General features: G+C 30.0%; 1 protein-coding gene across 1 annotated transcript in view; it reads right to left on the bottom strand.

The window, feature by feature from the left end:
• LOC106689285 (uncharacterized) overlaps positions 1-22,334 on the bottom strand; it is a gene marked incomplete at its 5' end in the record, with an annotated part of 268,764 nt that extends 246,430 nt beyond the window's left edge. The window contains 1 exon segment of the mRNA XM_067046853.1: positions 22,126-22,334. Coding sequence (XP_066902954.1) covers positions 22,126-22,334 — 209 coding nt within the window.
• Positions 22,335-25,049: the final 2,715 nt, after the last annotated feature.

Here is a 25,049-nt window from a genome sequence, read left to right as displayed (position 1 = left end):
ACGTTTAGTGATCCAGATTTAGGAGTGTACATCTTGTTTAAAAATAAATTACACTCTTTCTCACAAGTCGTAATTCAATTTAGCATGTATTTTGTGGCATTCTACTGATCTTGCCTTTATACTGTACTTATTTGTGTATCGTTTTTCTAATTCTTTTCCATCAATTATTTTTATGTGTGTGACATCTTAAGCAGATTTTTTTTTTTTTAGAATCATATACCTAACTTTCTTCTAGTATGGGTATAATATATATTCCTAAAACTATCATTCAAGTTATATTGTTTTCAATGATTAACTGAGCTATTATATGAGATAGGCTTAGATGATCCATTTGTAGCACATTTATTATATATTCAATATGTAACGTTAAAGTTTATAAATTACTAATTCATGTTTCCTGATATATCATATAGTTCAGTATATTATTAGGAACCCAAGTACTTTAATAATTTTTCTTCCAACGGGTTTGAAAATAATACAATTCCTTATTTTCTATCATTTAGGACCAAAATATTTTTATATATATATTTTTTTTACATAGCCTAAATTTTTCTTTCCAATGATCCTTAAAAGATGCATTTCTCTTTGTTATTACATTTCTAATGTAATGACAAAGAGAAGTATTTTTCTTTCGACATATTATTACTTTTGACTTTTTATAATTAATTTCAAAATTCTACTTTTTACAATAGGACAATAATCTACTAATCATTTCCTAAAAGATTAGTGGATTTAGATCAGAACTTTTATCATCTGTATTCATTAGGATATATATTTTTTGTACTTATTAATTCTCTCTGTAACTCATTTCACTGGATCATCTATAATAAAAGAAAAAATGGCCAATTTTATTTAAGCCCCTTGCCTTAGGCCTATTTCTGCATTTTATGATCGGGAAAGTCCATTTTTTCTCATTTGATGGTTATATGCATACCTCTTAATAATTTGGTAATTTGGGTTAGAAATACAATAGACCGAATCCCGCTTGATTTTAATCCAACAACTTTTTTAGCATGTTACTTCGCCTTTGCGTGAGCTAGTTTATTGTGCTATAAGGTTTATCACGTTTAACTTAGTAGGGTTGTTAGTTTTTATTATATTTTACAAAATAAATTGTGAATTTCTATTTTTTCGGGCAAAATATTTGATTTATAAAAAACTATATTTCAGCCTGCAATCAAATTAGTTTTTTTTCTTACCTCCTGGAACAAAGAAATAAGCAGCAATCAAATTAGAGATAGTTTAATGCATTTTAGAGTAGTTTATAACGTTTATCTTCTATGAGGAAGTAGTTTTATGATATTTGCATATAAATACGAATTTTGTCCGAACAACTAGAAATTAATTTATTTTATCAAATATCATGAAAACTGCTAATTTTATGAAGATAAACGTCATGAACAACTTTACATCACCTTAAACTAGCTTTAATTGGATTGATTATTGACATATGTACCTCTCGTGGTTCCTGAGATATATGTTAGATTTCCCACAATAAATTTACTACCGACTTTTTATTACATTTTTATGAAATATTTTTATTTTTTAAAAGCTACATCTTGTGAACTATTTAACTTAAAGAGCTTTAGTATGATTCATACTGAAGCAAATTTACTCTACTTTAAATGATGTTCTATTAGGTTTTGTAGTGTTGTTGATAGTTTCAACGATATGAAGCTTTGAATGAAAAATGAGTTTTTTTAATCGTTTTGAAACAGCCGCCATTTTTTATTCACCATACCATATTCGATTGTACTACCACGACAGTAACTGCTGCAAACAATATAATTATATTTTCAAGGAATAATCTTATTGCTTCTTTATTCTCTTGTTGGAGAAGATCACCTTAAAGAGATCAATAAGAATAAAATTAGAATATAAGGTAATTGAATAAATATGTATTGATATTCAGCTTTTTTAATTATTAAAATGATTTATTAAAAGTATTCCTTTAAAAAAGAAAAAAAAACAACATAGAAACAAGTTTTATCTGATAAATATATAATTATTATCTGCAACAATATGCGGGCTGATTTCTTCCAAGAAATGAATTACTTTTTTTTTTGTAACTGGCTTTAAGTTTAGTAAATTTCAAAATCAATATTAAACTAATATCCTTGATTTGAATAAAAAAAAATTAATAATCTACAATAATTAGAATTGATCGAATCGAAATAATTTTTATATAAGAGAAATTCCGAGGTCATTAAATTAATGGAAAGCCTAAGCTTTTCCCTGTATTAATATTATTAATACAGTAATGGCAAGCTTACAGATCCCTAGGGCCAATTTAGCTAATTAATATAGAATGAGGCTAATTAATATCGTATACTATTCATGTTGAATAAAACAATACGAGAATCTTTGAATAAATAAAAATATAAATCGTTTTCGAATTTGAAGTTGGTTTAAGTTTGTTTGAAGTCTAAAGTTTACTTTTCACAAAATTTTGAACTTATTTTAATATTCTACATTTATGAATCACTAACAGGGTTCAGAAAACTTTGAAATCGGTACTTCAGCTTCGTTAGATTATAAATGAAAGGGAAAAGAGGTATTTTTCAATGTCATGGTATCTTTCATTTTATTATTTTGATGTTTGTTTTGAGTGAAGCAAAGTGTATGGGTACGTAAGGAGCCTTTGCACCACTTTCGAAAATAAAGTATAAATACTAGGGAATCATTTGCTGGTGCAATTTAAGGTTCTAATAATCAAATAAAATAAAATCCTAACACTAGATAACATTACGATAAAAAAAAAAAAAAAATAATAAGGTCAGTAAATTCTATGAAAAAAAATTATATTTCTTTTTGAATCATAAGATACGTCTGAATGTGATAAAAAAAAGAGCATAAATATGTATATATCAAAAAATAAAAGCTAAATTAGATCGGAGCTAAATTGGCCCAGGGATCAGTAAGCATGTCATTACTGTATTAATAATATTAATACAGGGAAAAGCTTAGGCTTTCCATTAATTAATGACCTCGGAATTTCTCTTATATAAAAATTATTTCGATTCTATCAGTTCTAATTATTGTAGAGTATTAATTTTTATTTTTTTTTATCAAACCAAGGATATTAGTTGAATATTGATTTTGAAATTTACTAAACTTAAAGCTAGATACAAAAAAAAAAGTAATTCATTTCTAGGAAGAAATCAGCCCATATATTGTTGCAGATAATAATCATATATTTATCAGATCAAACTTGTTTCTATGTTTTCTTTTTTTTTTTTTTCTTTTTTCAAGGAATACTCTTATACTCTTGTTGGAGACGTTTTGGACATTTGTCCATCATCAAGTTCACGCATCAATCATAATTATTATGTAAGAACAAAATAGTTCTTATTAACATACATTCCTACACTTATTTATAATTGATGATAATGTATGACAATCATTTTAATAATTAAAAAAAAGCTGAATATCAATCTATTTTTATTTAATTACCTTATATTCTTATTGATCTCTTTAAGTTGATTAGTAGTCAAAGTAGTTAAGTTTACCGAATAAAGTTAGTGTATAACTTCTTTCTGTTTTTTTTTATATTGATTTAAAAATTATCGTTTTGTTGAATATTAAAAACAATTAGACATTGAGAGGCGTAGAACCATATATGAGGACAAATTAAATAGGGTAAAGTATCGAAAATTTCTTGTGCTAGATTACCCCCATTCAAATTTTCAACAATTTTGGCTGAGAAAGAGTTAATGATTAAAACTAGTACTTTCAAATCACAGATGGAATTTCAAATACTTTATGATCTCACTCACTAGCCTTAATGCGTATAAGAAGATGCAGTCCAAAAATAAAAATTTGGGGCATGTTTTAAACTGAAAATAACAAGAGAACGAAAAATATAAGAAAAACTAAGAATATTTTCAGCTGAACTTTACAACTAACAACGTTTCCTCTCAATCTTTTACTGCCATTTTCTATGCCAGGTGTGCCACAACGAGAAACTCGCAAATTTCTTTTTTATATTTTAAATTTTTTATTATACACTCAGTCATATTTTTAGACAATGGTTATGGATGACAGAGCTCATTCACACTATATTTACAAATATATAAATTAAATGAAAAAAAAAGGAATAGAAGAGAAGGGAAAAATAATAATAACAAATTAATAAATACAAAAAATAATAAAGTAAAATAATATTTTAAACACAATCATACCTATTTACACTAAGCCTAGGAAACTCCGAACCGAGCTCTTCCCCCACTTGTAGAGGAAAGGGCAGGACTCCGGAATATCCCGGCGCTTCTCTCTCCACCGCGTTACTGGTATTAAAAACCAGTGTAAGATTAGTAAGGGCGCTAGCTGTAGACGCTCAGAACTTGAGTGAAGCATTTGACTATTGACGGAGCTCCAAGCATGCAACTTTAAAGTCAGTGAAGTAATCTTACTCTTATGGGGCAAAGTAAAAAACTTTTACGATCATTACCGAAAATATTTGTTTTGTTTTTTTTAACATAAGAGCTCAAGCTTTTTATACCATAACACTATCAAGAGTTTGATATGATTTAAAAACCCTAAAAAACAAAATTTATACATTTAAAATAATTTATTCTACTTCTGGACAACTATTAGTTCTATCAAAACAAATAATAATCATGTACTATTGTCATTTATAAATTTAAATGTTCATTTTCATTAAGTGGTCATTACTTGTTTACTAATTATTAAGGAATGGAACACAAGTTAATAATAAAAAAATAAATAAAAATAGGATGATGAAAAAATAATAATAAAATAAACGACAAATCCTTTTGCACAACCCAATCCTCCAAAGTAATAAAAAAATTAATAAATATATCAAACAAATCAAAATATTGTATTCGAAGAATATTAGTTGTCCATTTGTGATAGTAAGAAGATATTCAGAGTGGCAGTCATGAGAGGTTCAAAATAACAGTCAAACAATATATTAGTAACTGACGTTTAATTCCATTTTCAGCACTTCGTCACGCAGTTATTACCTTCAGGACCCAGCACTATTCAAGCCTAGCAAAATGTTGGTTATTATTAAATTTTTTTTTTTTTTTTCCAGCCGCCCGGATCATTTTCTTTCAATTAGGATACTATGTTTCTGCACTGGGATTTTGTATTCATTCAATAAGTGTTTTCAGAATTTCTTTTCTATTATTACTGTATGTTATTATAAAATTTATTTAAGTGTGAACAAATAAAATTATTAATTAGAAAAGGTTCTTTTATTAAGGCTGTTAAAACCAAAAGTGAAGGGTGGAATTACAAAAGCAAAGCAAAGCAAAATAGAATAAACCCAACAGTGCCAGACTTTAAAAAATGCTAAAGACACGAAATGAAATCAGGTAAGGATTATAAATATCTAATCTGAAAACCGTGCACTTCTTAACCCCCTTAGCTTTGGCCTCAAGATCTAAATAATTTATAAACTGTTCCGACTATTCCGACCTATGCTTCTTCCCCCTCTCCTTCAACCCCCACTCCCCTCCCCCGCCTTAGGACGGTCGGGATATTCACCCTAAAAGAGGAGGTGGCACAAGGGACTGATGTTGATTCAGGACCCGGTACATAATAAATTAATCTGATATGGCAACAGGTCTCCTTTCCCTCCATCTTTTCTGCTTCTTCAAGAGTAATATTGTATAACATTTTGCTGATATGTACACTACTACACACAAATATGACAATCTGCATCATATTTTCAAAGCATTAAAACAAATCGAATCTTTTCTGATATTTTTATGCCGAGTATCATAATTTGCCTACCTCATGTCAAACAATTTACCGTAGTGATTAGGTTATTAATATGAGATAGCATTGCTCCATAAACTTGAAAGCTCTGTGTTGCTGATTGTGGTACACGAATGGTGGTTAAGGGGCGAAAGATCTGGGAGAAAAGGAGGAAATTTTACGTTCTTAAGGGTGGTTCCATAGCTCAGTTGAAAAATAATCATAGATTTTCCGTCTTTCTTAAGTCTTAACCAAATTGGGAATACTTCATAATAGGCCTCACCACTATAGTATAGCTCCACTTAAAATAAAACATCGGAAGCCTTAGGACCACAATTAAGTAGAGGTTTATCTGCTAACCACCTTTTTCAGATGAGAGAACTAAGAAGTCACCTAAGCAGCGTTCCTATTCTGGCGTGGGTAGGTTGACTTTTATTTCGTAACGGCCCCACAGAATGAAAACTGTGCCTTCCTTCTCTAGTTAGAATAAGGTGATAACTGAAATCGTATTTATTTTTAGAATGTAAATTAATTACAAATATAAAATTATGAAACAGAATTATTACTTTAATTTGATGAATTCAACTTTTCATTTAATAAAATATTGATAAACACCAGTACAAAAATTAAAATTATTTTTATGGTCTTATTGAAAATGTATATTATGCACACTATTATATATACAAGGTACATCAAAGGTATAAACTTCTAGATATATACAGGGACTTGACAGCCGTGCGGTTGGGGCGCAGGTCCCAGTGCACTCGGTTTCGGAACGTTGAAGGTTCGGTTCCCACCTGGGGCAGTTAACATTCATTTTTCGGCGGTCCTGAGGAATGAATCTTCACTCCCACGTTGGTTAGTACGCGGCGGCAACTTAGGTAGCCGTCAGGGGTTGGCAAAAAGGACCACTAAGCCTACTTGTTCCCCCACCAAATACCAGATATATATTACTTCATAAATGAACATTACTTACTTTATATATACTGTTAGTAGTAAACGTGAAAAATTACTTATTTTCTCCTCGGAAAACCCACGAAATATGTAAAAATAATCTTTCGACAGCTGACACATAAATAATTAGTCATATCATATCAAGACGTAGAGAATCCTAGTATTGCTAACTGACATTTATAAATATTTATTTATTTTTACACTACCCTACCTCTCTGATAGAACTTTTAAAGTAAATCATAACCTAGCCTACTCATCTCTCTTTTCTCAAATTGTTCCTCAAGGTAGTATCATAGGTCCCATTCTTTATACGGTTTATACAGTTGACATCCCAACCCACCCAAACACAGTCCTAACAACATACGCTGATGACACATGTATACTGTCTGTAAACAACGACCCAACTATGCATCACAAACACTACAGACACACATAACATCTATTGAAGAATGGTGTCGAAACTGGAGAATCAAAATAAATTCTGACAAATCCCATCAGATCACCTTTACTCTCCGTCGTAAACCTCTACCCTCCTGTCCTACAGTATCCTTTCTAAATACTCCACTAACGCCTGTTGAACAGATTCGATTCTTAGGACTCCATCTTAACAAGAGACTTATTTGGAATCCACACACAACACTGAAACGACAGGAAACTGCTCGTAGATCCCGATTGCAACAACACTTACTTGACAAACGCTCTAAGCTTCCCATTCACTACAAAAAATTAGTATACACCTCGATAATCAGACCAATTTGGACAAATGTAATTGAGCTCTGAGGCTCTACCAAACCATCAAATTCCTCCCGCATCCAATCCTTACAATCCAAAATCCTACGTAAAATCCTTGAGGTATTACGTTGATCCTTGATATTATTACGTTACAAATAAACTCATTCACAAAGATCTTAACATCCCATTCGTTGCAGATTTGGCCCAAAACAGATATGCGTCTTTTCATTCCAAACTCCTTACCCATCCTAACCCATTAATTCTAAATCTTTCATCCTTAACAATTCCTAATAATCCTCCGAGGCGTCTGAAAAGAAGATGGTGGGGACCTTCTAATTTAAATTAATGCTTGAAGTACCACCAATGGGTGCTTCCTTCCCAAGGTTTTCAAGTGTATATGAAACATACAACATATTTACTTATTGTATTTATTATTTGAACAGTTGTAAATCACATGAAATAAATTTTAAAAAAAATACACAGAAGAGTAAAATTTACAAAATTTAAGAGTCAAATTAAAATTAGTATTAAAATGCCAATATATGGAATCTGTTCAGCAATCCTATGTCCATTTATTGAAGATTGAAAGAAAGACTTTTCCTGGTTAACTAAAATGAAATGTCTATTTCCTTTATCGAATAAGACTATTTCATTATTCAGACACTACTATAGATGAGATTTTTCCTTTAGAAAAGAAAGAGGACGAAGATGTAGAGAGCTGTGACTAGAAGCTAGAAGCTAGTGGAGGTGTGCTAATTGCCTGGAAGGGAGGGACCTTTGATCTGATTATCGCGCCGAGTCCAAATTGACTTGTCAAAGTTGGCTGCGGCTCCAAGAACTCTACCTAACTCTGTTCCCTTATCAGTCAGTTCTGTTCGCTGTATCCTCAACAGTGACTGGATGTATCCTCCGCGCCGTCTTTTGCGATACGTTAATCCATGATGTTGGCATTATCGACTGGGGTCAGTTGGGGATGAAATAGAGCTACAATAAATACGAAATCGAATTCTAGACTCAAACAGAAATTACTTTATTAATTCGTACAACTGATGTAGAGTGGAACTTAACGGTAAAATGGATTTTGAATCTGATGTATGTTAGAAAGAAAAGAAAAAAAAAAGGAATAATGCTGAGCTAACATCCTTGATATGGATTGGTGAAGGTCAATACCATTGTCTAATGATGTTCGTCCAATAATATTTATAAACCTTATGAACCATTTCATAACTCCTCCAAACTTTAAGCACGAAGGATCCTTAGATTTGAAGTATAAATTGTATCATTATATTGCATTATAACACTTGCATTAAATTTAAGGATATATCGGTATTGATAGGATAGGTTCCATAGGGATCGGAATTTTAGATTAAGCTGAATGTAGAGTCTTTGCTCAATAATTCCTTATGCTATCAAAAAGTTCCTACAAATGTTTTCCTAATACTAACCCAATATATTATAACATCAATAAATCTTCATAATAATAAACCACTATAGTCCTCAGTTTAATCCTCTAATAGAATCCAACTTCATATGATTTGGATCTTAAAATTACTCGATATTTATAATTTTTAAATAAATGTCTTGAGGACCTTGCTCTGAAAAAATAAATTAATAAATAAATTTACATTACAAACTACAAGTATCAGTCTAGTATGCCTTTATGACTACTTAGAACAAATTATTTCCTTTGATATATTTATCGAATGTGTTGGGTGTTAATATGTTATTTTCATATTATCTCTAATAATTTACAACTATATCGAATCCTCATTATTTAATACGTAATTATTTGAAATCATTGATTGTAGTTAATATTTTAGTAACATAATGATATAATAGTAAGATTTAGTTGTAGCAGATATTCAGTTATATAATAATAATATTTAAAGCAGTTAATATTTAGTAACACAGTAATAATAATAATATATTACAGCAATATTTTTGTTGATAGCCCGAAAAATGTAAGTATGCAAATTTCACATAAATTTGTTTATTTACCGACGTATGATTTTTGGTGTATCAAATTGGAAATTATGCCCAGTTAGTCTGACACGTATGGTGAGAGCAATTGGTCAGGTTTGTCTGAGTTTTTTCTTATGAAGATACAATTATATTTGTGTTGATATACCCTTCATTTGAGAATCTGTTGTGTTAGTTAATTTATAATATTTTAAGGTATATTTCATGTATTATATATTTCTTAATGTTCTCAATGTATTTAATAAGGAAAATAAAGTTGTATTTATGATATTATAAAAAAAGTAAAAACAGCTGTGGAAAATGGAATCAAATACTAGAGTTTTCGATAGGCGCTCTGAAGATGATACATTTGGTGATACATTCTGAACTCAAAGCAATACATTAGTCCGATAGATAAGGCCGCGGGGTTAATAGCCAGGGTATAACTTGTGCGGCGATATATCTGAACCTCAATACAAAAGCTGTACCACCAATGATGTATATTGGTGGTAGCTTATTCTTTTTTGTAACTATCGAATCAAATATTTCTGTGATGTTTCTGATACATTTGTGCTTTCATAAAATATATATGTAAATAAAGATTTTATCTCAATATAATTCTGAAGCCGTATGAAAATGAAAAACACGAGCTATTTGATTCCTAATTTATACGGAAAATTCTAATTTCTTCGATAAAAAGTGGACAATAATTTCCTGAAAAGCGAATTTCTCGTGCTTATTTCTTAACCCCTTGTTATCACTAACATAAAATTAACATTAGTTCGACAACAAAACTGTTTGCCACCGTTGTGGAACTGTTTATATGGATATTAGGCTATTAGTGATACGTTGGCCTATGTTAATTTGTGTTTAATTCCTAACATTAAAGAATTCAGCCACTGCAAAATATCTGCTTTCTATCCACACATGTGACGAACCAATTGTCCAAAAGTTCCATATTTCAGACTGAATAATGTATTTAAAAATTGTTACTCTGACGTTCAAGTTGAAATTATCAATGATTCTAATTGACAACAAGGAATATTTTTTAAAACTTTTTATGCGTTATTTATTTGGTAATTGCTAATCGATTCTTCAAAATCAAGTACTTTCCTTCATTGAATCCCCGATCATTAAAATTCATAAAATAATGTTGTTAATTGAATATTAATTCTTGATATGAGTTTAATTTTACCAAATCTTTTCGTTTCATCCTTCACTGAATCTAAAACCGAATTGGAAAAAAAAGAAATCAAAATTATTCAATGCAATAGGGATAATGTCTACTTAAAAAACGTTCGGAATCCATTTTAGTTTATAAAATATCGTAGAACTTATTTCCCTCAATCAATAAGCTTACAATAAAAATATATAATGAAAGCCAAATTAAAAATTAGTCAATTCAACGATTAAAAAAAATTACATAATTTACCTAAGTTTACCTATCTACTCGTTCTCCAGTCATAAAAACGTCTATATTTATAATAAACAAAAATGACTTAAAATGCAGAATTAAAAAAGAAATTCGTAGAATTGTAGACTCATGGATGGGTAAAAGTAACAAATAATTATAATCTATTTTTCAGAGCACACATTTTGCAGATAACCGAAATTTTATTTAATCTATTATTTTGTTTAATATAAAATCTTACAGATTTCATTTACATACTAGTACCTCATAGCCTTTAAAAGTAGTAGTTACTTACAAATAGTATGTTTAATGTTTATATTGATGGCATATTTCTAGTTAAATAAAGTATAAAGATAACCTATTTTTCCAATACTATACATAACACCACTACAAAATTACAGAATAATTCACAACCCTTTGGTAGAACAATCGGCAGGGATGGATATTTACGAGAAAAACGTTAATACTGTAAAAAAAAGGACATAAAAGAGACGCGAGTTGAAGAGCTATTTACAAGCGAGGCGTCATTAAGGTCCGAGTCCTAGGAGCTCTTTGCCCATGCAAATGTGTCAACGGATTGTAAAATTTTAGCGGCTGCCTCTAAAACCATTTTACAACTTTATCGCTTCCTCTGCTCTCTCTTTGACCCTGTTCCGTGACTCTGCTTTTCCTGCAAATGGAATTTCCCTACCAACCAATTCACTACATGCAGAAAAACTGTATTATCCATGAAATTAATATTTACCATATTTCGATAGGATATATTCTCCCAAAAGTATTAAAAAATTCAAGATCAATGCACTCTGGGAGTCCTTACTACTCTAAAAGTGTCTCTTCTTTTGTTACCTCTGACTGCTGAGTCACTATTCATATACATTCTCTAAACTTCTATTTAACGGACATCCAATGGGAAAATGATTCCTTGCCCCAGAGGTATCCGTTTTTTTTTTTTTTATATACCAGATCGACCTGGTGTGCCGTATATACATGGTTGATATAACTTATATTACATATATTTTTTAACGGTTGATTATGAAGGGGTATAGTCATGTCACAATGTGTCACAAATGACACCCCTAACTATATAAAATGTTCTTATTAAAAGAAAAAAAAAGAAAATAAATAGATAAGAATAATGCTTCTTAATAAAAGAGGAAAGTAAAATTAATAACAAAAAATAATAATGTTTGTACACTTAAATAAAACAAACAATGATCTTCTAATAGTAAAAAGAAACAAGTTAACTTGAAAAAGGGAAGAGAGAAAAAAATTATAATAATAATAATGGATAAATAAAATGAATAATAATAATAATTAAAAAGAGGTATTGTGAGTATGAATTATTTTATATTTATTAAAAATTTATAAAAGAATGTCCTGCAGCAGTCTGGGCTTCACTCTTCGGGTTGAGGTTGGGTTTCCCAGGTTGTAGGTTCATGTAATTCATGAACCGTTTTTTGATATAATCCTCATATAATCACTCCTAAGTGACTCCATTTGTAATTCGCGATGCAATTGACTATTTATTATGAACCAAGGAGCATTAACTGCGATTCTTAGGACTTTATTTTGAAAATATTGTAGTTTTTTTCTTTTCGTGGAGGATGCCGCTCCCCAGACTTGACAGCCGTACATCAGCAGTGGCCTGAGGATTGTTTTAAATATAAGAACAGTTGTTTCTGGTTTTAGTTTGGAATTTCTTTTTAGGATAGGATATAGCATTGCTAACCTTGCGGAGGTTTGAGTTAGTTTGACGGGAGGCATCCGTTAAGAATGGGTTAATGTAAAATGAACACACTATTGTTTTTAAGACATATATTCTTCTTCATCTTGAAATGTATTATCCCAAATTTTGAGAGAGAGAGAGTAAATGCTGTCAATACTCAGTTATAAAATTAGTGGATAAAGATTATGAAAAAAAAGTTTAGATTAATTAAGTTGATGAAGATCTTATGATTTCAATGTTGAAATGATATTTATTAATTTTCTCTTTTAATGAACCTACAAGATGAGTGATTAGCTTGATTAAAAAATTAATTAAGTAAAGAACAAGAAACTATTCCAAAATTGTTCGTTTTATTTGTTTTATAAACAATCTCTCCATCGAATAAATTTCATTTATCGAATGGGAACAAAGTTTGAAACAAAATCAGACTTTCTCCCTTGGTTGATGTTGGAAATCCTCTCTCCACTCCTCACTTTTCTTCTCCTCTATAGTGCAAATAGAAGCGATTTATCCTTATTGCGGGACATGTATGAGAACGTATTGTTTAGAGAAAACAATGCGAGCAGATAGAGTTAGAGAGAATAGATCTCTTTGCGAGTGAAGGAAATTTATAGAACTTAAGTAGGCTCCGCTATAGATCAACATTCTTTGTGATATAGTTTTTTTTATTATTAATGATAAATAATCGTCGTTTTTTTCACAATGCTCAGTGTAGTTTTCATAGTTTCGCAAGTTGTCTTTTATTAAGTCAATTTTTGGCTAGAATTGAAAGAATCCTTAGGTCTTGCGATTTATAGTTATGATTTATTTCTGAGTTTCACACATACCTAGCATAATATCTTATCTAGATATATAAACTTTTATACATATTGCATGTATCTAGAGTACATTCCTTCATTTTACATAATATTTGCATTTATGGGGACCTATATCATTCCATGATTGCTAAGAATACTAGACGGGCTCGCCTTCATTTTATATAGAGCTTACCCTAAACCTGAAGCTAAAATTTAATCATTAATTAACTTTTATAATCTTTAGGATACTTCTGAAGGTTTAAGTTGACTGAATTAAGAATTTAATAGATTTTATACGCATTTTAAAAAAATTATGGAATGAAAAAAAAAATTATTATTCTGGGACTAGGTCACTTTAGAACAATCACAAAGGTAATTTTAATTTTATAACATTTATTGCCGATAAAACAGAGTGGTCACACTTAATTATAACTTATATACACAGAAAAAATAGATTATTTAAAAAACTGACTAAATAAAAAACAAAACAATAAGTTATTTCCAAAATATCTGTACTATTAGAATAACATATTAGATTTCTGAAGCAAAAGGTAGTTAAATAGACCGGATTTTAACGAGGGAAGGGTACATCACGCATATTTGAGGGAATGGAGTTCACCAGATATACAGCTAATTTATCACACTTTACATCTAGTAAATCCCTAATTTTATTTTTTATATATATATTTTCAATGATCATATTTTTTTTCAATTTTCGTTATACAACATTTTGAAATGATTTCTTTTACATTTGGCAATTTGGAAGAGTAATTGTGAACCATACGATAATGTCAGACGTAATGTACATTTATACATAACACTACTTTCACAGACTACAATATTCTCTAGTCGAAAACCACTGCATCATGATTATGCAATATCCTTCGATGTAGTAAATGGTTTCTGGCGTTACTTTCCACTAAGAGCAAAAAATTACTTTTGGCATTGAGTAAATTCTCAAAAGCTCAATAAAATAGCTGTTTGGACCGAAAACAAAACCGAAGGCGACAAAGACTGAATAAAAGAAGGAGAGCGGAGAAAGAGGAGAGCCACTCAAAGATTCATAGGCTGCTCATTTATTCAGCAGTCTTCCCTTCCCCCGATAGCAGCCGAAAAATATTTGACGAGCGGGCAACCTGTAGGAGCAAACCAACCACTGTTTTTTTTTTCTTGGGTTTTTCTGGATTATAATTAAAATTATACTTTTAAATTTGAATTATTAGATATTTTTGGAAACAAAATAAATTATATTATATTTAATTAAAAAAAAAACTTTTAAATTACCTTATACAGAATACTTTCCGCCAGATTTAAGGGCATATATAATATATATAAATTTTGTAACCTGTCCTTCTTTAATTACAGAAAACAATCAATAAGTTAAATGACAGAAAAATCTATAAAGTTATGGAACAAAAAAAAAGTAAATTCAGAGTTAAAATACAAAGTCTGCAAAATATTAAGATCATATCTTCCTTGTTATTTATTTTGAGTAGTTACATCTAGCTCTAGGTTTTTAGAATTTTTTTTTTGAGCTCTTTATCGTTTGCAATTACATTATCCCGAAAAAGCTTCTTTTATAGCATATTTAGATTCAAAGGAGGTATTTATGTCATTTCATGATATTTATTAATTCTGGAATTTCCTCATCAATAACTAGTTGATGGGGCTCACCTTCTTATGGAATTTTATTTTTTAAATTAATTTATTTACTTATTCTTAATTATTCAAAAGATATTTTATTCTCTTAATTTTTTTAATAAATTTTATTTGTTTGAGAATAAAAATGAGAAATGGAAAAGAACCTCTTTGGTTTTATTTAACTTATAAAATATATGCGTTAAAAAAAAAAAAAAATGGCTTTGAATATGTGAAATTTCCAGAATTTGGTAAACATGATCACATAATGTTGTTCTACTGATTATCAACTTTCTGTTTGCTTAGGGCTAACTCTGGACGAGGCGTTTTGTTATTTTGCTATCTCTGGGTAAGTACTTTTGCACACTAGTTAAAAATATAAACTTCAAATAAAGTGTTTAGCAATGACTGTTTAAAATAACAAATACACGGCTTACTTGTACGTTCATTCATTTATAGAGGTGTTTTTTTATTTAGGTAATAACCCAATAAAAACAAAGCTTATCTCCAGACATAACACATATAGTAAATGGTTATCTCTTTTCAAGAATTTTTTTTTCGGTAAAATCTGTATTATTAAAAACAAAGGAGTAATAATAATTATATAAAATAAATAACGATAGGCAACAACAACATTAGAATTAGTGTCCTAAAGTAAAATTATTAATAGGGTAAAACGCAGTGTTAATAATGTTCCATAATTAATAAAACTATAACTATAAAAATTTCAAAAAATATAAAGCCAAAGCCGTTTTAATACATTTAAAATTATTATTATTAATTTACACTATAATAGAATCACATTTTAATCAAATTACCCAACTCTCTATAATTTGTAACCCCAGAACTAAAATTACACAAATTATTTATTAACATCTATCGTTTTTGGTTTGTAAATATCAAACCCATTCAGATTTTCCATTTTTCTAGGAAATTATTGATTTATCCTTCAATTGTTATATATTAAAATTTTTTTACAATATGTAATAAAGTGTTTAAGTCTTGCTTGTAATTACATATTTTACACTCTTGCTGAGGATTCATGTTGATAATAGTATAATTTACTGATTAGTTGTACATTTTTTTTTTCGGTTAAATCAACATTTCTTGTATGTCATTGACCGGTCAAACCAGCCTTCTCTACACCTGACTATCTTGAGCTACTGCTTTCTAGATTTCTGCATGCAGCTCTTTTGCATCTTTGTTGATTCTTTCTATCCATCTGGTTTTTGGTCTCCCATATGGTCTCTTTCCTACTATACAAGCATTTCATTGTTTTGTAGAGGCATCCTGATGGATTGCTTCGAGCCACATCTTAACCTCCTAGCCTTCATATTGTGAGATATTCATTGACCAGTCTCTGCAAACAGTTCTCCTGCATGAGTTAAGGCTCTGATCGCACATCGATTCTGTAATTGTTCGGAGGACTTTCCTCCAGTTTTCTAGGTTTTACATTTGTTTACATACAGTTACATTTACATATCGACCTGTTGTAAATGCTTTATTTCTATTTAAAAGTAATTATTTCTTTTTTAAATTGAAAAAAAAATGAATGATTTTTAACTAATGTTATAGATTAAGCAAAGTTGTTCATGATTAAGAATGGCTCTGTGTTAGTAAAATAATACAAAACGACAAATATAAACAATTCATAGTACATTTAAGAATATTAAAGTTTTGACTTACATTTACTAATAAGTAATTGGTTGTCAACTATTATTAGCGTATCGCTAGATATAGAGTGTTTTAGGGTTGTATCCTAACTGAAAATATAAGTTATTGATTTAAAAATAAGAAAAAATAATATAAATATGAAGGTATGTTAATTATTAACGACTTGTTTAAGAGATTTTCATTGTTAGTAATTGTTAACATTATAATAAATAAATTAATACGTGTTCTAACTACTTTGTTAATGAAATATAAACATTAACATTACATTTTAAAAAGTAACTGATGTTAAAAGTGATTATTTTGAGCGTTATTGTCATGCTCTCCAGATTTTATATCACTGATTTTTTTACTCTTTGTGGCATCAAACAAAATTTTTATGCAAGTTCAGTCAATGACATTAAATCTTTACATACAAGAATAATTAAAGTTACGAAACAATAATACATGACCAGTCCCGTTAAGCCATTGCTGTTGTAGAAGATCCGGAGTCAGTTTTAATGTACAACGTATTCAATTTTGAACAAAATTCAGTCGCAATATATATTAATTTGTTTGTTATGACCAAATTGATTCTTAACAATGAAAATATTTAGATGTGAATATATTCTACGTGAATAATACAATCAGATAACTATACATAAAAACGATTGTATTATGTTCCACCACATAATAAATAATTTAATTTAAAAAAAAAGTTCAAGGAATTTCTAGTTTTTTTAGAAAACTACTCAATAGAAACATTTAAAAGTCTACGAGAAAATTGACAGAATTGCCAAATCAAACACAAGCTAAACTCTCCACAAAGGTAATACGGTTGCAAAGCTTTGAGTGCTGCGTTAAATATTAATTTGGTATGGATGATAAACGTGAATACATGATGGGTCGCAACGTTGAGATATGTTCTTCACAATGGGAGGCCAAACTTCCGGTCGGCTTTGTATTCGGTAATATCCTCTTTGGATTCCAGGAACGAACGTTATCATACAGATTTTAATCCCTCAAATTCATCATTTTAGGCCCTCTCTCCAAATATGAGTAAGATAAGTGAAATAAGTATAAAATATCGGAAAGCGGATTGCGCTATACAAATGAATTAAACAATAACAAAATTTAAATTTTTCCATCAACATGTTAATGTTCGGATATTACAGTAATGTAATGAAATAACTTTCAAATTTTAAAACGTTCATTTAATGATTTTACCGTATCTGATATAAAAAAAAACAAGATGTGTCAATTAAGGAAATCTTTCTAGTGCCTTAATCTCCATTAATATTGTTCATGATATGCGAATAATTGAATACTTCAAGAAATATTTTTTATAAAGTAAGAATTTAATCAAGAAGTACTGGTAAGTATATGACTTTTTTGTTGTTTAATTAAATTATTTAGTATTCAAGTTAAGTCTCAAAACATTATTTAAAATTTCAACGTTTCGGCCAATTCGACCATCCTCAAAGACAATGTAATAATTAGCTTATGTTATACATTCATTTTAACAAAATCATTAATACTAATAATTTAGCACAATTTAAACATAAAATTTTCACCTCACATCCAAATATTTAAAAACTTTTTGCAGGCCAGTGATATCAGTCAAAATCACATTATGAAACAATAAAAAAATACGTAATCATATTAATTTATTAATAAGCTTGTCTTAGCTTACGTATAATTACCTGTTGTGGGACTATTTTATTTATTTTTAAAACGTTTAGTTACGGATCAACTTAAAATTATTATCACTTTCTTATCAATACACTATTTTTAACCTTCCATACTCTCAGGTCAGGTTTATCATGGATTTATTGCAAAATGTATTTTGGCCTTTTTTTAACTTTTATTATTAAAATTTATAATTTATTTTCATGCCATTTTTCTTTTAATTTCAGGCTCTTTTTAAATATTGCCTGAATTAACTTCTGAAAGTCTCTTCTCCCCGTTTTAAGCTAATATTTCAAAAGTGATATAGGACTGCCGCTTCCCGGGTGTCTTACCACGCTGCTATCGTCACCAACTATATTATGTATTAGTTTGCAAACTTATATACATTCCTTTTCATTTTTATATATTTAATTATTTATTATTTTTCTTTCTAGAAGGTTAGAAAAAGGTGTCTTAGCGATTCGTACGGGTTGGCGGGAGCTTTTCAATTCCTGTTCCTACCTCCTGTGGAGTGCTCCAAGGTTCTGTGCTGGGACCAACACTATTCGTGCTTTTCACAGCCCCGGTAGTATCGATTCAGCACCCGAAGGCAGTGGTTGCTGCCCATATGCGGATGACATCGGCATCTATGGCTCCAGCATTATTGCTCCAACTGCGCTGTCTCATGCACAGGAGGCGGCTAACACCATCGCTGCCGAACTCAAGCGGATTAGAATTAGAGTGAATCCCGCCAAGACAGACGCTATAGTGATGTCATACCAAAAAGGTAAGAAACCACTGCCTACTCAGTTCAGGATTGAAGAGGTCGACCAACGGATCTCCACCTCCCTGCTCTATCTCAAAGTCACACTCGATCGCCCACATTTTCTAGCCATGTTCGTGAGAGCCTGCAGCTCGTCCGACAGAAGAGCTATCGACTGTATCATCTACTAAAATCTCCGCAGCTATCACTCAGGCTCAAGCTCCAGATATACAAAGCTGTCATCAGACCGACGCACTTGGCGCCCATGACTCTGCACATACAATGTACAAGTTAAATAACCCTTAAAATATCGATGGTAGAAAAAGGATACCAACTTCTACCATCATATTCCTTGTACCTTAACTCCCTATTTCCTTATTAATGGAGAGTACGAAAAAAATGTGTCTTAGCGAGGCGGGTCCGGCTGGGAAGAATTGTCTTTTTTTATGTTACGATTTCCTCTTGTGAGATTCCGTCCACTACTTTCAGTAACGCATTTGAAATACTCCTTTTTAAAAACACTTATATTTATATTTCTTATACTTATATTTATATTACTTATACTTATATTTCTTCTCGTCCCATAATATACAACAAATCTTTAATTTGAAATAGAAGTAGTAAATAACTGTTAGAAGTAAATAGTAACATAAAATTTACCAATATTTTTCATAAATTAACTTTGCTTAAAATCTCTGCATAATGTTAGTACAAATGGTGTCTGTTTAAAAATTCAGTGTATAATCAATGTATTCTGTTATATATGTAAATAGATTCAAGTATTTGTCTATTGAACATATTATTTTCTTCATGTAAAATTATTGTATAGTCAAAGTCGAATTGATGTTGGTTTTTAGGTGCTTGATGTACTCAATAAAACAGTTGAGATCCCTTCTTGTTTCTTATATCATTGCTGTGTTGATACATTGTACTACTCAACAATTGCTATGTATCACCTATGTAGAGCTGGATAGTTTAAACAAGGAATTTTATGTATGAATCCAGATTGACTTTTGTATCTATTTTGTCCTTTGATTTACTAAAATAAATTTTAATGTTATAACTGGGTCTGTAACATAAGGCATATTCATTAACACCATAATATTTAAATAAGATAATCCCTTTATGTAATCGAATCCATAAAATTTCTTATTGATTGCTTTATTATTTATTATTTTGTTATCAGATTTATTTTTGGAGTATTTAAGTTTTGTATTCCAAATCTTCTTAATTGATTCTTTTGGATCAACATTTTCCAGGAATATTTAAAATATCTTACTTTTTACTATATAAATCTACTAACATCGGCAATTCTTATTGCCTTGTCTATATAATTATTAATTAAATCATATTTCATGTGAAATGAATGGCAAGAATTGTAATTCAATGTCACATTTCTTCTTGTTACAATCTTTGTCCATTCTGTGATTATGTTCTTGTCTGGTCTTATCATCAGCATGTTTAAGAATCCTAATCTCCCCTCTATTTTTTTGTTTTACTGACTCATCAAATTAACCGATTGATAATTTTTAATGTTCGTGAATCGAACGTTTGTATTATTTTAACATGTGACTGTCAGTTGTCCCGAAAATATGGCATTGGTACATATAAGTTAAAATAAGGTAAGTTTCGAAAGAATAAGGAAATAGTAGAAAATGGAGTAAGGGAGTAAAAATAAAGATTAAAAAGTAAGTAATTAAAAAATATACCAACAGGTGCACGTCTCACTAACGGGGCACATTGCGGAAGATTTTTATGTTACTAAAATACGTTGAAACAAAACATGTTAAACGGTCAGTTAATGTTTTAAATAATGCAAAAGAAATCAATAATTAAAAAAACTGAGTAGATAGATGCCTTATGTAAATATTCAATAAAAGTAGTTCTATATCGGTAGCTGGAACTGAGAAAAATTCCACCTCCACCAATATCCCGGCAGTAACCAAAGGCCACTTTGAAATTCCATTAGCTCTGGAGGATAAAGGAGAAGAGTGGGTTCATGAAAATTGGTGACTGGGTATCTCCAAGACCAGGTTAGAGCAGCTGTCACCTGGAGAACAAATTCGATGTATTAATCTGAGGTTGATCAGAATCGTTGAGGAGCTACAATTAAAGAAGCAGTAATTGGAATTTCTTAGAGTTGTATAGATTATTACATAATTGCGGTATAAATTTTCTTCATAACAGAAATAACCTATTTTGAATATTATATCATATATAGCATCTAAAGTAGAACCTCGCGTATCCGTGTAAGGTCGAAATCAAGACATCACCGTTTAAGCGGGAAAGCCGACACTAATTATTTTAATCCATATGTTAGATAAAAATTAAAATGTGTTACAAAAATTAATATAGAAATGTATATTAGTATATAATGAAGTAAATTTAATATTTCAATTTAAAAAATATAACAAACTTTAGATACTTCATTTAATTTAAAGGTACATACAATCTTTAAGTTTTTAAGGGCAGCGACAAATTTAGTTAAGGCACTTACTCAGCGTCCTCAGGATCAGAAACAGGAATGGCTTACGCTTACGCTGGGATCTCGAAGAGGATACATGTGGAGGATAGAGCGGGCTTGGGGATCTTCAATCCAAGTAAAGAGTTAACAGTAACATGTGTGCCGTTTGTAGTCAAATTAATGACCTCGTTCGAGTGGGTGGAGTGCAAAATGGAAAAAAAGGAAATTAAAAAAAAAATGCACCCCTTTCCTTAAAGGAAAATTCCAGGAGTTCAAGTCTCTGGTTTGGATCTCACGGAACAATAGCAAATAGAACAAGGAGCTTCTTAGAAGACCAACATCTTGGCCGAAAATATTTCCATTTTCAGTCTATATTTTGACAGTTGTTTTTTTCCAATCAGAAAATATATTTCCAGAATTTCCCGTGTATGTTTAAAAATGGACAATTCATACTTTATTTTAAAATTAACAGGCAAATTATATCCCTCGTTGGTACGGATAAATTTTTTTAATGCTGTTGATTAAATTAGCTGACTCGGACAGCACATGGGAGCGAATCAATGATAACATATAGTGTTCATAACTAGAAAACTGTTTCTGAAATTACAATTGTAAATGAAAAAATATATCGGTACTCACATCAACGTTGATACCAGCAAAGGCGAATATCTTGATTGGTGGATTTTCGTTGGGGGAGTATCTGTAGAACTCTCTCTGACCTCGGTACCACTTAACGGCGTAGAGGTGTGCTCCTTCAAGATCGTAGTGGCAGAGGAACGTGGCCTCCCCTCCTCGCTGCACTGCTGGAGGCAGGATCCTCAGCGTCACGTCCCGGAGGCTCCAACCACCTGCAACATCCATCAACATGGTAATTACAAAATAACTAATATATCATAGTAACTAAAATACAACAATCGGCAATTACTAAAAACTTCGTATAATATATTTGAGACGTGGTGATGAAAAACGAGGATAAATATATTTTAATTTAGCACCTCTTTAATGTGGCACACGCTTAACCCATAAAAACGTACGAAATAAAATCTAATTTTATTTTAAAATATATATTATTATAACAAACAAAGTAGGCCCCTTTGGAAACATCCCCCCCCAAAAAAAAAAATATATAATTACAAACTAATATCTCTCCCCTGCATCGTGTTATACTGATGTGTTTTTGAAACAATATTAAGTTATTGCAACTAGAGTATCGTTTGAGTATGAAGCAGGCTACTCAACTAAAAATATTATGTTTTGCACATTTCTTTTACTTTTAAAAAACTGTATTATTCATAAAATTCTGAAAATTCTTTTTTTTTTTTTAGTTTGTTGAATTAAATTGAGTAGTTTTGTTTTAATATTGCCTTTCGATTTCTTTTCCTTAACTTGAATGTTATTTTTTATTATTTAGGAATATGTTTTCTATTCCGGTCATTAAAGCAATATTTATTTAATTTGTCTTCTTAACACTTGTTAATTAACTATCTGAGATACCTTAAAAACGCCTTTAAGACCTGTCTCAATATGAAGATAATGAACAATGTATGTAGGAATATTTATCTCTACGTTGTCTCTCTTCAAGAGTATCAAACATTTATGATTGGCGTGAAGGATTTTTCTGTGGGGTAAAAGATAACACTAATAACAAAACATGTAAAAAAAAAAAGTTTTGTTATAAAATATTCAAATATGTATGTAAATATGTAAAATATTCAAATCCTTCTAGTATTTCGAAATCCATTTTCCAGGCTGATAATCTATTTGCTTGATAAGAGCGGCAATTCCCTAACTTTTTTTCATCATGAAACAAAGTTTTCAACTAAGTTCTTTGGTTAAAATAATTTCACGGCACCTTTGCTGGGCTTAAAGAATATAAAAATGTCACCACAATTATCCTTGGAGCAGTTAAGTATTTAGGGGGGGGGAATGTACTAATGCTAGAATGCACTGTATGTTCACTGTTTAATTATTTTTTTTAATATTTTGAAAAAATAGCTTACGGCACCAATGGCATACGGGTGAAACATCCCGCGGTGCCCCGGCACCAACTCTGAGAACCGTTGGGTAATGAGTATGATTATGATAAGGTACAACTAAAGATAGTCTCTAAGAGATTCTTTTTTTTTGGGGGGGGGAAGGTAGTTACTGAATCAGATTATAAATTATACTACCTCCAATCTGGAATGTATTTTTCAGGAAACGAAAATAAATAAAAAAATTGTTTTTACATATATATCAAAAACCATGACTGTCTCCACGACAAAACAATACATATATATAAGAAGTACCTAGTATTGAACATAATTTTGAAAAAAGCAACCAGAAAACCCGATTTTCGCGCAAATGAATATTCTCGACTAAAATAAAAAAAAAAAAATCGTAATATTTATGCCATTTTTTAAAATTTGACCTTGTAAAAATCGCTTCAGGTTAAAATTTTTTTGCTAAAAGATTGGAAATTTTTAATGGAATATTAGCAATAACTTCGAATGGAAGAATATCAATTTAAACTGTGAAAAAGTAGGTTTTTTTATTGATTTTCTAGCTGATATTAGATTGTATTCAAGTCATAAAAAAAAGGGAATGTTTATTATATTGTAATTCCATACAAAATCTGTATTTTTTCAAAGAATCATAAAAATTGAATACGACAAAAGATTAAATAATACATCTCACTTCAAGATCAAGATCAGAATAGCCAAATAAATTTTATTAAACATACCTAAAGAGTTCAACGTATACAATATCCAACCGATGGTAAATTACTAAAATAATAGTATAAATAACTAATTTAGTTACAGATTCACTAATTATATGACACGACATACATACATAAATTAGCTATGTTGATATCTATCAAGTGATCAATTATTGAATTGGCTCGAACTGAAATTCCGTTGTATTAACTGGATGGGATGAATATGAAACGATTTTGTTCGGTCAATAAATAAACAATAACTAATTTAAATTAAAACAGACTTCCTACATTACCCTAAATTATTTATTCAGAGCATTTACATTTTGACTTCGGAGGTCAATATGGATTGTTTATGCGCTAATGAAACACAAAATACTTTATTCTTCTTACTAAATTTAGTATTCCAAACTTCTTTGTTGTTTGCAAATTGTTTTCTAAACATTTGGTTTACTGGTATTAGAATTGTATTCGCTTATTTACTCAATTTTGTATTCCGAAACTTCATTGTTGTCAATCATTACATTCTGTCTTTATTATTTAATGATAATCATCTATAGTGTTTCAAAGAACCTATTTTATGTAACAAAGATTTATCCACTTGAATAATCTGGAGATGGTTAAGTTCCAAATTTACATAACATGCATTCAAGATCGGCTTTAGAGCTTTAGAATAAAATACAAAAAAATATTAAAATAAAGTAAAACACCATAAATCAAATAAAATAGACAATAATAATTTTTAAAGAAGGAAGTAATGTTTATATAGCTCCAATATTTTAATAAATATTATTCCAATATTTTTTAATTCTCTATCGATTTGATTCTGTTATCTCTTTTGCGATTAAAAATGCTTAAATTTTTATAG

This window comes from Halyomorpha halys, unplaced genomic scaffold, assembly GCF_000696795.3.
Source record: "Halyomorpha halys isolate HHAL.00 unplaced genomic scaffold, Hhal_1.1 Scaffold1319.1, whole genome shotgun sequence".
NCBI lineage: Eukaryota > Metazoa > Arthropoda > Insecta > Hemiptera > Pentatomidae > Halyomorpha > Halyomorpha halys.
The sequence above is the reverse complement of the archived record's forward strand: the minus strand, read 5'-3'. Positions and strand labels throughout refer to the sequence as shown.